General features: G+C 43.2%; 1 protein-coding gene across 2 annotated transcripts; it reads right to left on the bottom strand.

Moving 5' to 3' along the window:
* Positions 1-3,422: 3,422 nt before the first annotated feature.
* On the bottom strand, positions 3,423-6,972 carry LOC123783326 (T-cell surface glycoprotein CD1a-like). Of its 2 annotated transcripts, none has more exons than XM_045784006.2 (6): positions 6,794-6,972; positions 5,940-6,206; positions 4,985-5,263; positions 4,506-4,784; positions 4,086-4,176; positions 3,423-3,938 (listed from the first exon to the last, which is right to left on the bottom strand). In XM_045784006.2, the coding sequence occupies exons 1-6, from the start codon at positions 6,852-6,854 to the stop codon at positions 3,842-3,844; spliced, it is 1,074 nt and encodes a 357-aa protein (XP_045639962.2). In that variant the 5' UTR covers positions 6,855-6,972; the 3' UTR covers positions 3,423-3,841. The 2 variants fall into 2 exon arrangements, with proteins under 2 accessions (XP_045639962.2, XP_045639963.2); XM_045784007.2 differs by having other exon boundaries at positions 4,086-4,113.
* Between the last annotated feature and the right edge of the window lie 6,148 nt (positions 6,973-13,120).

Raw genomic sequence — 13,120 nt, 5'->3', positions numbered from 1 at the left:
GGGGCGCATGTGCCCCTTCTTTTCACTACATCTGTATCTTTGGGATAAATACCTAGTAGTGCAATTGCGGGGTCATAGGGTAGCTCTATTTTTAACTTTTTGAGGAACCGCCATACTGTTTTCCAGAGTGGCTGTACCAACTTGCATTCCCACCAATAATGTAAGAGGTTCCCCTTTCTCCACATCCTCGCCAACACTTGTTTCCTGTCTTGTTCATTTTTGCCATTCTAACTGGTGTAAGATGGTATCTCATTGTGGTTTTGATTTGAATTTCCCTGATGACTAGTGATGTTGAACATTTTTTCATGTGTCTGTTAGCCATTCATATCTCTTCATTGGAGAATTGTCTGTTCATGTCTTCTGCCCATTTATTGACTGGATTATTTGTTTTTTGAGTGTTGAGTTTGATAAGTTCATTATAGATATTGGATACCAGGCCTTTATCTGAAATTTCAAAATGTCTATGCTGCCCAGAGCAATTTACACTTTCAAAGCAATCCCTATTAAAATACCATTGACATTTTTCACAGAGCTGAAACAAACAATCCTAAAATTTGTGTATAACCAGAAAAGATCCTCAATTTTCCCAGCACCATTTATTGAAGAGACTGTCTTTTTGCCACTGGATGTTTTTTCCTGCTTTGTCAAAGATTAGTTGCCCAAAGAGCTGAGGATCCATTTCTGGGTTCTCTATTCTGTTCCATTGGTCTATGTGTCTGTTTTTGTGCCAGTACCATGCTGTCTTTGTGATCACAGCTTTGTAGTATAGCTTGAAATCCGGCAACGTGATGCCCCCAGCTTTGTTTTTCCTTTTCAACAGTTCCTTGGTGATTCGGGGCCTTTTCTGGTTCCACACAAATTTAAGGGCTGTTTGTTCCAGTTCCTTGAAAAATGTCATCGGTATTTTGATCGGGATAGCATTGAAAGTATAGATTGCTCTGGGTAGCATAGACATTTTAACTATGTTTATTCTTCCGATCCATGAGCATGGAATATTTTTCCATCTTTTTGTGTCTTCTTCAATGTCTTTCAAGAGTAATCTGTAGTTTCTCAAATATAGATCCTTTACTTCCCTGGTTAAGTTAATTCCGAGATAACTTATGATTTTTGGTGCTATTGTAAATAAATGGTACTGGGAAAATTGGACAGCTATATGCAAAAGAATGAAACTTGACCACTCTCTCACACCATACACAAAGATAAACTCCAAATGGATGAAAGACCTCAATGTGAGACAGGAATCCATCAAAATCATAGAGGAGAATATAGCCTCAACCTCTTTGACATCGGCCACAGCAACTTTTTTCATGACACATCTCCAAAGGCAAGAGAAACAAAAGCACAAATGAACTTGTGGGACTTCATCAAGATAAAAAGCTTCTGCACAGCCAAGGAAACAGACCAAAAAAACTCAGGGGCAGGCAACGGAATGGGAGAAGATATTTGCAAATGACACTACAGATAAAAGACTGGTATCCAAGATCTACAAGGAACTTCTCAAACTCAATACACGAGAAACAAATAATCAAATCAAAAAATGGGCAGAAGATATGAACAGACACTTTTCCAATGAAGACATACAAATGGCTAACAGACACATGAAAAAATGTTCAAAATCATTAGCCATCAGGGAAATTCAAATAAAAACTACATTGAGATACCACCTAATGCCAGTTAGAATGGCAAAAATTGACAAGGCAGGAAACAACAAATGTTGGAGAGGATGTGGAGAAAGGGGATCCCTCCTACATTGTTGGTGGGAATGCAAGTTGGTACAGCCACTCTGGAAAACAGTGTGGAGGTCCCTTAAAAAGTTAAAAATTGAGCTACCCTATGATCCAGCCATTGCACTACTGGGTATTTACCCCAAAGATACAGACGTAGTGAAGAGAAGGGCCATATGCGCCCCAATGTTCATAGCAGCACTGTCCACAATAGCTAAATTGTGGAAGGAGCCGAGATGCCCTTCAACAGACGACTGGATTAAGAAGATGTGGTCCATATATACACTGGAATATTACTCAGCAATCAGAAAGAATGATTACCCAACATTTGCAGTAACATGGACAGGACTGGAGGACATTATGATAAGTGAAATAAGTCAAGCAGAGAAAGACAATTATCATGTGGTTTCACTCATTTATGCAACATAAGAAATAGGAAGATCGGTAGGAGAAGGAAGGGAAGAATGAAGGGGGGATAAACAGAAGGCAGAATGAACCATGAGAGACTGTGGACTCTGGGAAACAAACTGAGGGCTTCAGAGGGGAGGGTGGTGAGGAATGGGATAGACCGGTGATGGGTATTAAGCCGGGCACATCCTGCATGGTGCACTGGGTGTTATATGCAAATAATGATGTAATGTACCATCATTACATTACATCAAAAACTAAGGATAGACTGTATGGTGACTAACATAACATAATAAAAAATTCTTGTAAAAAAAAAAAAGAAAAAAACACCAGAACACTGTCTGTCCCTGGACTTCTGTCCTCCTCCACAGGAGCACTGCAGTGCCTACTGGGCTCCACATCGGCCAAGGTACAGACCTCTAAAATTCCAGTCGTTGAGACCCACTGATTGCAAAAACACAAAAATCAGCCCTTCTTGAGTTCTCAGTCATTGGCTTTGGGCAAGTGATTTCCTTGTGTAATCCCCTCCACACGCCTCTCTCTCTCTCTCTCACTCTCTCTCTCTCTCTCTGTGTCTCTCTCTCCTCTACCAGGGCTCCCTCTCATCCACATCATTCATGATCCATTTGTCCCCAAAGTCATGTCTCTGCACCTCCTATCTTCCGTGATGTGGCCTCTTCTCTGCCTCTAGCTGTGCCATCTGTTCTGTCAGTCCTCAAATCGATTTCTTGGGTACTCAGAATGACTTGATATTTACCTAGCTGTGTTTAGGGTCCAGGCAAGCTTGGGATCCTCCTCTTATGCCACCATGTTAACTCCTCCCTGCAGACCCTCTTGTTTCTTTTTCTGTTCTTTCCTTTAACATCTGGTGGTGAGAAGGCTTCAGATGTACCCTCCTGGCAAGTTTCTTCTACACAATTTCTCTGCACACATGTTTCATCTTCAGGCAGCTTCTCTGGTGCTGAAAATGGATTGTACTTGTTTCAGGCTTTATAACCCACACCTTATCATCCAGAACAAGAGAGAACATTTCATTCCACTGCCATCAACCCCAGGAATCAGGCAACAGGGCCAATCCTACAGATGTCTGCAGTTAAATAAGTGGAATGGTCACAGGCAAAACTGTGTTTCTCCTCAGAGGCTCAGAGACATCAGCAAAGATCCAGAGGAGTGTGAATTCCCTCAGCCAGGTGATAAGACTTTTAACAAGAAGACCATCAACCATCTCAACTACTACAAACATGTCAGGAGGTAAAAGAAGAAGAAAAAGCTATAAATGTGGCATATATTCAACACAGATTTTTATTGAGGACATGTCCCATGCAGGTCAGATTCCTTGCCAAGGTTACAAATACTAAAAACATGGACACTGTACTCAAGAAAAGAAAAGGGACATAACCAGGGGTGAGTAACAAGGGCTGGGAGGTGAGGCGTAGATTTACAAAAGCTCAGCAAAAGGTGGTGAAAATTCTCACCAGGCAGACTGCTTCCACTTCTGAATCAGGGAGGACTCACTAGAGGAAGTGACTTCTGATGCCTGTGACCCACGGAGTGCTGGGACTTCATTTTACACTGAGTTAAATTTTGAGACTTAAGTTCGAGAACCAAGTCAGAACAACAAATCGCCCTAATTACACTGAACTTATATTGACAACTGATCATTAAGCAGAACTGAAGGACAAAGCTGCACACAGACAGCCGCAAGGACATCACCACTGAGCTGGGTTTAGGTAAGTACTGGAGCCTGGGCTGCTGGGATCTCGCTCAGAACGGAGGTCAGTGCATGGACATCTCCAGTGTGTTTTCCTGGGAGGAACAGAGGAGGAGTCAGTCTGCAGCAGGTGGCAGTGAGGACTGCAGGGGGGCAGGGTACTGGGAGCAGGAGGGCTGAGGACAGACTGAAAGGTGGGGAGACACATGGGAAGGAGCAGGAAGGTGGCTCCAGAGACTTACCAGCGCTTCCAGAGCCACAGCGCCAGACCTGCCAGAAGCACCAGGGGCACTATCACCGCCAGGAAGACCAAGCCCATGGAGTGGGGCTGCTCTGTGGGTTTGGAGCACAGACGGTGTCATTTCCCAACAACCCTGGGTTGACCTGCACCTCCCTGGTCCTGCTTGCTCTGCTCACCCTCTGCCTCACCAACTGCCCTTCCTCTTTTCACTTCTCTCATCCCTCCTCAGAGATGGGCCTTCACCTAAACCTCTGCATCCCCCACATCCTCAGGACCAACACACTCAGCTGTTCTATTTCTGAGTTACTGATTTTAGTCATTTTGGGTCTGGAATCCCTAGCAACCCAAATTTTTCATCAGTCTTCCAAGCTCTGCTGGAGGACCACCTGCCCCCTTTCCCAGCTGGACCCATCATTCTCACCCCAGTAGAGGACCATGTCCTGGCCTCCTAGACTGCTGTGTCTCACTCGGCAGGACAGGCCAGCTGCCTCCGTGGCTTTCACATCCAAGGACATCTGAAGATACCACGTCCCATCAGCATGGGGCAGGACGTCGCCTCGCTGGGTGCCCCGCTGCTCCTGCTCACCCCGCATCCACATCACCCACACGGGCTTGGGGTAGAAGCCAGAGACGTGGCACACCAGCAGCAGACGGCCAGGACCGGGACTGGGGCCAGCGGACAGCCAGGCCTCTGGCCTCACTGCAGACACAGGACACCAATTCACAGACTGAGAAGGTAGGTCTTCACATCACTTTAGATGGACGCATCATTCCACGTCCAGAAACCTGTCGCCATCATCCACCCTCCCTGTTGACTCCTTCCTTACCCTGAATTAGAGGGAATGGTACAAATTCATGAATGCAGAGTAGAGAATTCATGGAGGAGAGACCAGGACTGACCTTGTCGCTGGAGATATGCCTTCCCAGCATCGAGAAGACCCAACAGGAACCGGGGGCAGGAGTCAGTGAGGAGTTTGTGTACTATTTCGCTGGACACATGGTACTGATTGAATAGTGTGCAGACCTGCTGAGCCCTACTTCCTCCCTCTGGAGATGGCCACCATGATGTGTTCTGGAAACTCACAAGATCTGATCCTTGATAAGCAATCCTCATGAGGCCGACTGATGCTTCTCCAAAGTGGGAATCACAGCCTAACACCAGCTGTACCTGGAAGGGATCTGGGGAAGAGATACTGAATTATAGTAGGGGGAGTGGAGGAGATGAAATGAGAGGAGTGCAAGCCAAGGGTGCTGGAAGTAGAAGGGTAAAGTTGGGGATTGGAGGATATGGAGCAAACTTTAGCTCGAGGGGAGGCTCAGACCAAGAGGAAGTGGTGGTCGCAGGAGGCAGAGGCAAAGATGAATGATTGAGGAAGTAGCAAATGTTGGAAGAGAAACACGAACAATGTGGTCAGAGAATAGGGAAGGACTCAGCGGGGGAGCTGGCATAAAAACAATCTAGGGTGAGGGGAATGCAGTGGGGTACAAGGAACACATGGACATTGCTGATGGGACTGAATGGGGGAGAAAAGTACAGTTCAAGGTCAGTCACAAGTGAGGGAGCAAGGGTGCCTGGTTGGAGGCCAGGGAAAGGGGTGGTCATGGGAAACACTCGTGGGAGACATGAGAGCACAGCCCGTGGTCAGTGAGAGGAGTGGAAAGCTGAAGAACATGTGAAGCTTTTCAAGAATCAGGGTCTGGCTTCTACCCCCTGCCCAGATGGCTGTGATTCAGTTTTCAGCTAGAGAGAGGTGAGGTTCAGAAGCCAGTGGAGTTCATTTCCTAGAGAAAGAAGGAACTCAATGAGACGCACATGCCTCCATGTACAGCCCAACCCAGAGGGAAATGGACTCACATTCAAGCTGCCATTCAGTGACATGGTTATGATATATTGAAGGAGATCTAATGGAGTACGTGTAGAATAACTTTTCTACTTCCATGAGCTCCTCATTACTGAAGTTGCCTTTAGACCAAGGCTGCAGGTAAGAGAAAGCGCCAGTCTTGTTGTCCCAGCCATGAGTCTGCAGCTCATCCAGCCAAGCTGAGCCTTGATTTTGCATCCAGGAATGGTTGTAAAAGGATGTGGTCAGGATGATTCGAAAGGAGATTATGTCCTGGAAGTCTGTGGGAAAAGGACAGATAAACGTTGGATATGGAGAGCATTGGGAAGGAGAGAGAATTGGAGAAGGTGCCAGGGAGGGGAACCAAACTCTGGCATACAGGGAAGCCATAGTTGCCTCGGGAGACATGTGCTGCCCTGGAGCCCCGAGCTTCACACACATCCTTCAGAAGAGCACAGGGCCTGGGGCCGGGTGCACTCAGGAAGGAACCAGGCTGACACTCTCCCTCCCCAGTTATGCGCTGGGGAACTCACACTATGAATGCACACACACAGACACAAAAATGCACACGTACAGACACACACAGAGATGTACACACAGACACACACATATGCACATATACAAACACAGACCTGCAGACACATACCCACACACGTACTCACACGCACACACACAGAGACGTACAAGGCACCTATACACACATACATATCTACATATTCAAATGCAGAAAAGCACATGTACACACATCAGAAACACACACGGACTGGCGGAAACACACACAGACACTAATAAACTGACACAGACACATAAACACATGTACACACACGCACACACACCCGTAGCCACTGGGCAGGGCCAGAGATCTCACCATCTTCACTGCCACCACCTGGGAGGAGAACCACGAACAACACAAGTTGCAGGAACAGCATCGTATCTGCAGATGTTCTCTCTTTCTCCGACAAAGTCAGCCTTTGACCTCTTTTCTAACAAACCTACCCACACACAGCACCTCTCTTCTGACTTCCTTCTCCACACACCAGCCTTCCCTGAATCTCTGCGACAATGCAAATGTGCTCCTCCTTCAACCCTGGACACCTACTCAGACTCTCACTTCCCCTCTTGGCCTGACTCTCCTCTCTGGCCTCCAATTTCTCCCTGTCAGTCCTCCCGGTGCATTCTGCTCCCTGTCCCCTAGTTCAAATGCTACATAATGAGTCCTGTGAGGCATGAAAAATGACCCTACCTCTCCTACATTTTCTTCTCATCCGGACAGTAACCCATGAAAACACGTGGCTTCTAGCACCCAGCCCGGGACCTGCTGTCACTCTGTCCCTCCTGCCCTTGTGACACCCCCCAGGTATTTCCTTCCCCATCTCACACCCACCCCAGCTCATTCACATTCTGACTTCTCCCTGCTTGTGTTAAAAACCAAAATCAACCAGGTAAATTTGAAGATCGAATTGGTTTTGTTAAGCGATTCAACAATCAGGCAGCATCCTGTCTTGCGGGCAGAGGGGAGTTCTGAGGAGTGGTGCCGCTGGGAGGATTATATAGCAGGGGATTTGGCAAAAGAAGAGAAAGGACTGTTTCAGGGAAGGTCACCTTCCTTAATTAGGAGAGCAGGGGTGTTATCATGCAGATGACCTCCCCTCCTTGGGGATGGAGAGGGCCCATGTGACAGATCGCCTCACTGGGGCTGACCAGACAATTCTTAAGGGACAGGTGAACATTTCGGGGGGAGATGGGAACTGTAGTTAGGTTAGGGATTAAGTAACGTTTAGAGACTTGGCCTGGACCAAGGCACCATTTTGGCCTCATGGGTTTCTTTTCAACCGTTGCTCTATTTGCTTGTCCAGATTCCCCCATGATTGCTTGCGTAACAGTATCAGCAACCACCAGTTCACCGTGATTCTTAGGGCGGAACAAGTAGCCATCACAGAGACCACAGGACATTGAAACATCTGCAGAATACCTCCCTTCATTCAGACTTGCATTCATATAGTTTCACTCACCAGTCACGTAGCACCTGCCTGGATGCAAGCACCGTGCTACACTCGTGAAAATACAGTGTTCGCAGAGCAATCACTGTATGCAAGGAGCTTTGAGAGAAGAAAAACACATAACCCAAGAACTACACATTTTTATTGTTCTGAATTACTTTTTCTTTGTTTGGTTTGTTTATTTTAAGATTCAGGAGAGTTAACATACAATGTTATGTTACTTTCAGGCGTAAGGTTTAGGAATTCAGCAATTCTATGCACTACTCAGTACTCGTCAATATGAGTGTAATGCTAACCCCTTCACCTATTGCCCCCATCCCCCCACTCACCTCCCATCTGGGAACCAGCAGTGTGTTCTCTATAGACAAGAGTCTGTTTTTTCCTTTGTCACTTTTTTCTCTGTTACTTTTGTTTGTTTCTTAAATTCCACATACAAAGAAATCGTATGGTCCTTTCTTTCTCTGACTATTTCACTTACCATCATACCCTCTAGCTCCATCCATGTTGTTGCAGTTGGCAAGATTGCCTTCATTTTTACGGCTGAGTAATATTCCATTGAATGTACATACCACATCTTTTCTTCTGTGTTCATGTATCTATGGACTCCTTCGGTTCCTTCCGTACATTGACTAATGTAAATAATGCTGCAGTAAACATTGGGGTGCATGTTTCCTTTCATTTAGTGTTTTCACATTATTCGGGTAAATATCCAGTAGTAGAATTACTGGATCATAGGATAATTCTGATTCTAATTTTTTGAGGAACCTCCATACTGCTTTCCATCATGGCCGCACCAGTTTGCATTCCCACCAAGTGTACAGGAGTTCCCTCTACGCCACTTCCTCTACAACACTTGTTTCCTGTGTGTTTTTGAATTTAGCCAATGTGACAGGTGTGAGCTGATATCTCACTGTGGTTTGGATTTGCATTTCCCTGATGGTGAGTGATGTTGAGCATTTTTTCCTGTGTCTGTTGGCCATCTGCATGTCTTCTTTAGAGAAATGTCTACTCATGTGTTCTACCCATTTTTTAATTGGATTATTTGTTCTTTTGGTGTTGAGTCATCCAAGTTCTTTATATAGTTTGCATACTTACCCTTTAGCAAATATGTTATTGGGAAATATCTACTCACATTCAGTGATTGTCCTTCAGTTTTGTAGCTTGTTTCCTTTGCTGTACAGATGCACTTTATTTAATGTATTCCCAACAATTTATTTTTGTTTTTTGTTTCCCTTGCCTCTGGAGACATATCTGGAAAAATGTTGCTGTGGCTGTGGTCAGAGACTTTACTGCCTCTGCTCTCTCTCTCTTTTTCCACAGCATAATCTTTATTTTTTTATTTTTATTATTTATTATTTTTCTTAAAGATTTTATTTATTTGAGAGAGAGAGAGACAGCCAGCAAGAGAGGGAACACAAGCAGCGGGAGTGGGAGAGGAAGAAGCAGGCTCCCAGTGGAGGAGCCCGATGTGGGGCTCGATCCCAGGACTCTGGGATCACGCCCTGAGCCGAAGGCAGACGCTTAATGACTGAGCCACCCAGGCGCCCCTATTATTATTTTTTATTATGGTCAGTTAGCTAACATATAGTACAACATTAGTTTTTGATGTAGCTCTCATGATTCATTTGTTGTGTATAACACCCAGTGTTCATCAGACCACGTACCCTCCTTAATACCCACCACCCCCCTCCCCTCTGTAACCTTCACCCTCAGTTTGTTTCCTGGAGTCCAGAGTCTTTCATGGTTTGTCTCCCACTCTGATTTCTTCCCATTCCATTTTCCCTCCCGTCTCCTGTGGTCCTCCACGCTATTCATTATGTTCCCAATTTGAGTGACCATATGGTAATTCTCGTTGTTCACTTGACTTATTCCATTTAGCATAATCCCCTCCAGTTCCATCCATGTTGATGCGAATCATGAGTATTCATCCTTTCTGATGGCTGAGTAATATTCCATTGTATATATGAACCACATCTTCTTAATCCAGGCATCTGTTGAAGGGCATCTTGGCTTCTTCCACAGTTTGGCTATTGTGGACATTGCTGCTATGAACTTTGGGGTGCATGTGCCCCTTCTTTTCACTATATCTGTATCTTTGTGGTAAATATCTAGTAGTGCAATTGCGGGGTCATAGGGTAGCTCTATTTTTAACTTTTTGAGGAACTGCCATACTGTTTTCCAGAGTGGCTGTACCAACTTGCATTCCCACCAAAAATGTAAGAGGTTCCCCTTTCTCCACATCCTCACCAACACTTGTTTCCTGTCTTGTTCATTTTTGCCATTCTAACTGGTGTGAGATGGTATCTCGTGGTTTTGATTCATATTTCCCTGACTCCTAGTGATGCTGAACATTTTTTCATGTGTCTGTTAGCCATTTGTATGTATTCTTTGGAGAATTATCTGTTCATGTCTTCTGCCCATTTATCGACTGGATTATTTGTTTTTTGATTGTTTAGTTTGATAAGTTCTTTATAGATCTTGGATACCAACCCTTTATCTGAAATTTCAAAATGTCTATGCTGCCCAGAGCAATTTACACTTTCAAAGCAATCCCTATTAAAATACCATTGACATTTTTCACAGAGCTGAAACAAACAATCCTAAAATTTGTGTGGAACCAGAGAAGACCCTCAATTGCTAGGGAAATGTTGAAAAAGAAATCCAAAGCTGGGGGCATCAGAATGCCTGAGTTCAAGCTATATTACAAAGCTGTAGTCATCAAGACAGTATGGTACTGGCACAAAAACAGCCACAGAGGTCAATGGAACAGAAGAGAGAGCCCAGATATGTACCCTCAAGTCTATAATCAACTAATTTTCCACAAAGCAGGAAAGAACATCCAATGGAAAAAAGACAGTCTCTTCAATAAATGGTGCTGGGAAAACTGGGACAACCACATGCAGAACAAAGTAGACCACTCTCTTACACCATACACAAAGATAAACTCAGAATGGATGAGAGACCTCAATGTGAAACAGGAATCCATCAAAACCCTAGAGGAGAACATAGACAGTAACCTCTTCGACACTGGCCACGGCAAATTCTTTCAAGACATGTCTCTAAAGGTAAGTGAAACAAAAGCAAAAACGAACTTTTGGGACTTCATCAAGATGAAAACCTTCTGCTCAGCAAAGGAAACAGTCAACAAAACTAAGAGGCAGTCCACGGAATGGGAGAAGATATTTGCCTGTGCTCTCTTCTAGGATTTTTATGATTTCAAGTCTCACATCTTGGTCCTTAATCCACTTTGAATTTATTTTCATGTATGGTATAAGAAAATCATCTAGTTTCTTTCTTTTGTATGTGTTGTCCAGTTTTCCCAACACCATTTGTTGAAGACTTTCTATGTCCCATTGAATATTCTTGCCTCCTCTGTCAATGTTTAATTGACCATAAAATTGTGGCTTTATTTCTGGGCTCTCTGCTCTGTTCCTTTGACCTATGTGCCTACTTTTGTGCCAGTTCCATACCATTTTAATTACTACAACTTTGTCATATATCTTGAAATCTGGAATTGTGATACATCAAGCTTTGTTTTTCTTTTTCAAGATTTCTTTGCCATTCAGAGTATTTTGTGGTTCCATACAAATTTTAGGATCGTTTGCTCTAGTTGTGTGAAAAATGCTGTTGGTATTTTGATAGGCGTTATATTAATTCTGTAGTTGCTTCAGGTAGTGTGGACTAACTGTTAACAATATTTGTTCTTCCAATCCATGAGCATGGAATATCTTTCCTTTCTTTGCATAACCTTCAATTTTTTTCATCAATATTTTATAGTTTTCAAATACAAGTCTTTCACCTCTTTGGTTAGGTGTATTCCTAGGTATTGAATTAGTTTTGGTGCAATTGAAATGGGATGGTTTTCTTAATTTCTCTTTATGCTGTACCACTATTAGTGTCTATTACTGTATAGAAATGTCAGAATGTGTACTCTGCTGTTTTAGGATGGAATGGTCTGAAATATCATTTATCTATCTGGTTCAATATGTCATTCAAGGTCATTGTTTCCTTGATGATTTTCTGATTGGATGATCTGTCCATTGATGTAAGCAGGATGTTAAAGTCCCCTACTATTACTGCTACCTCCTTCATGTTTGTTACTAGATGCTTTATGTATTTGAGTGCTCCCATTTGGGGTGCATAAGTATTTATAATTGTTATATCTTCTTGTTGTACTGTTCACCTTATTATTATATAGTGTCGTTCTTTGCCTCTTTTTACAGTCTTTCTGTTAATATCAATCTTGTCCGATACAAGCATTGCTATCTTGGCTTTTATTTCACATCCATTTGCTTGATGATTGCTTCTCCACCCCTTAATCTCATGTGCTTTTAGGTATGAAATGAGTCTTTTGTAGGCAGGGTAGAAATCTGCCTTGTTTTTTTATCTATCCCATCACCCTATGTCTTTTCACTGGAGCATTTAATCCATTTACATTCACTGTAATTATTGATAAGTATGTACTTATTGCCATTTTGTTACTTGTTTTATGTTTTTATAGTTCTGTTCCTTTCTCCTCTTGCTCTTTTCTCCAATGGATAGTTGGCTTTCTTTAGCAATATACTTTAGCAATATACAATATACTTTACATTTTGCATATCTATTACTAATTTCTGATTTCTGGTAATCATTCAGTTTGTATAGAACAGCTTTTGTATTTAGCAGTCAATATTAAGTTAAGGTCACTTAAGTTTGAACACATCCTTTTCTCCTCTCCCACCCCTCAACTACATTTTAGTTATATATATTTTTTTTATTTAAAATTTAATTTTTTTGTTATATTATGTTAGTCACCATACAGTACTTCATTAGTTCCTAATGTTGTGTTCCATGATTCATCATTTTAGGTATATGAAGTCACAATGTACATCCTTGTATTTTGTGAGTCCCTTGGCTGGTGTTTACAGATATCCTTATTTTTATTGCTTTTGTGTTTCCTTTCCTTCCGGTCTTTGCTTTCCACTCAGAGTCCCACTTAATATTTCTTGCAGTGCTGGGTTAGTGGTCATGAATTCCTTTAACATTTGCTTGTCTGGGAAACTTTTTAATCTCTCCTCCTATTCTGAATGATAGCCTTGCTGGATAGAATATTCTTGGCTGCAGATTTTTCCTTTCAGTACTTGGACTATATCATGCCATTTTCTTCTGGCCTGCAAAGTTTTTGCTGAAAAATCAGCTGAAAACTTTATGGGTTT

Source organism: Ursus americanus, chromosome 2, assembly GCF_024610735.1.
Source record: "Ursus americanus isolate L20-20 chromosome 2, mUrsAme1.1.p, whole genome shotgun sequence".
NCBI classification, from domain to species: Eukaryota; Metazoa; Chordata; class Mammalia; order Carnivora; family Ursidae; genus Ursus; species Ursus americanus.
This window is presented reverse-complemented; position numbering and strand designations above follow the sequence as displayed.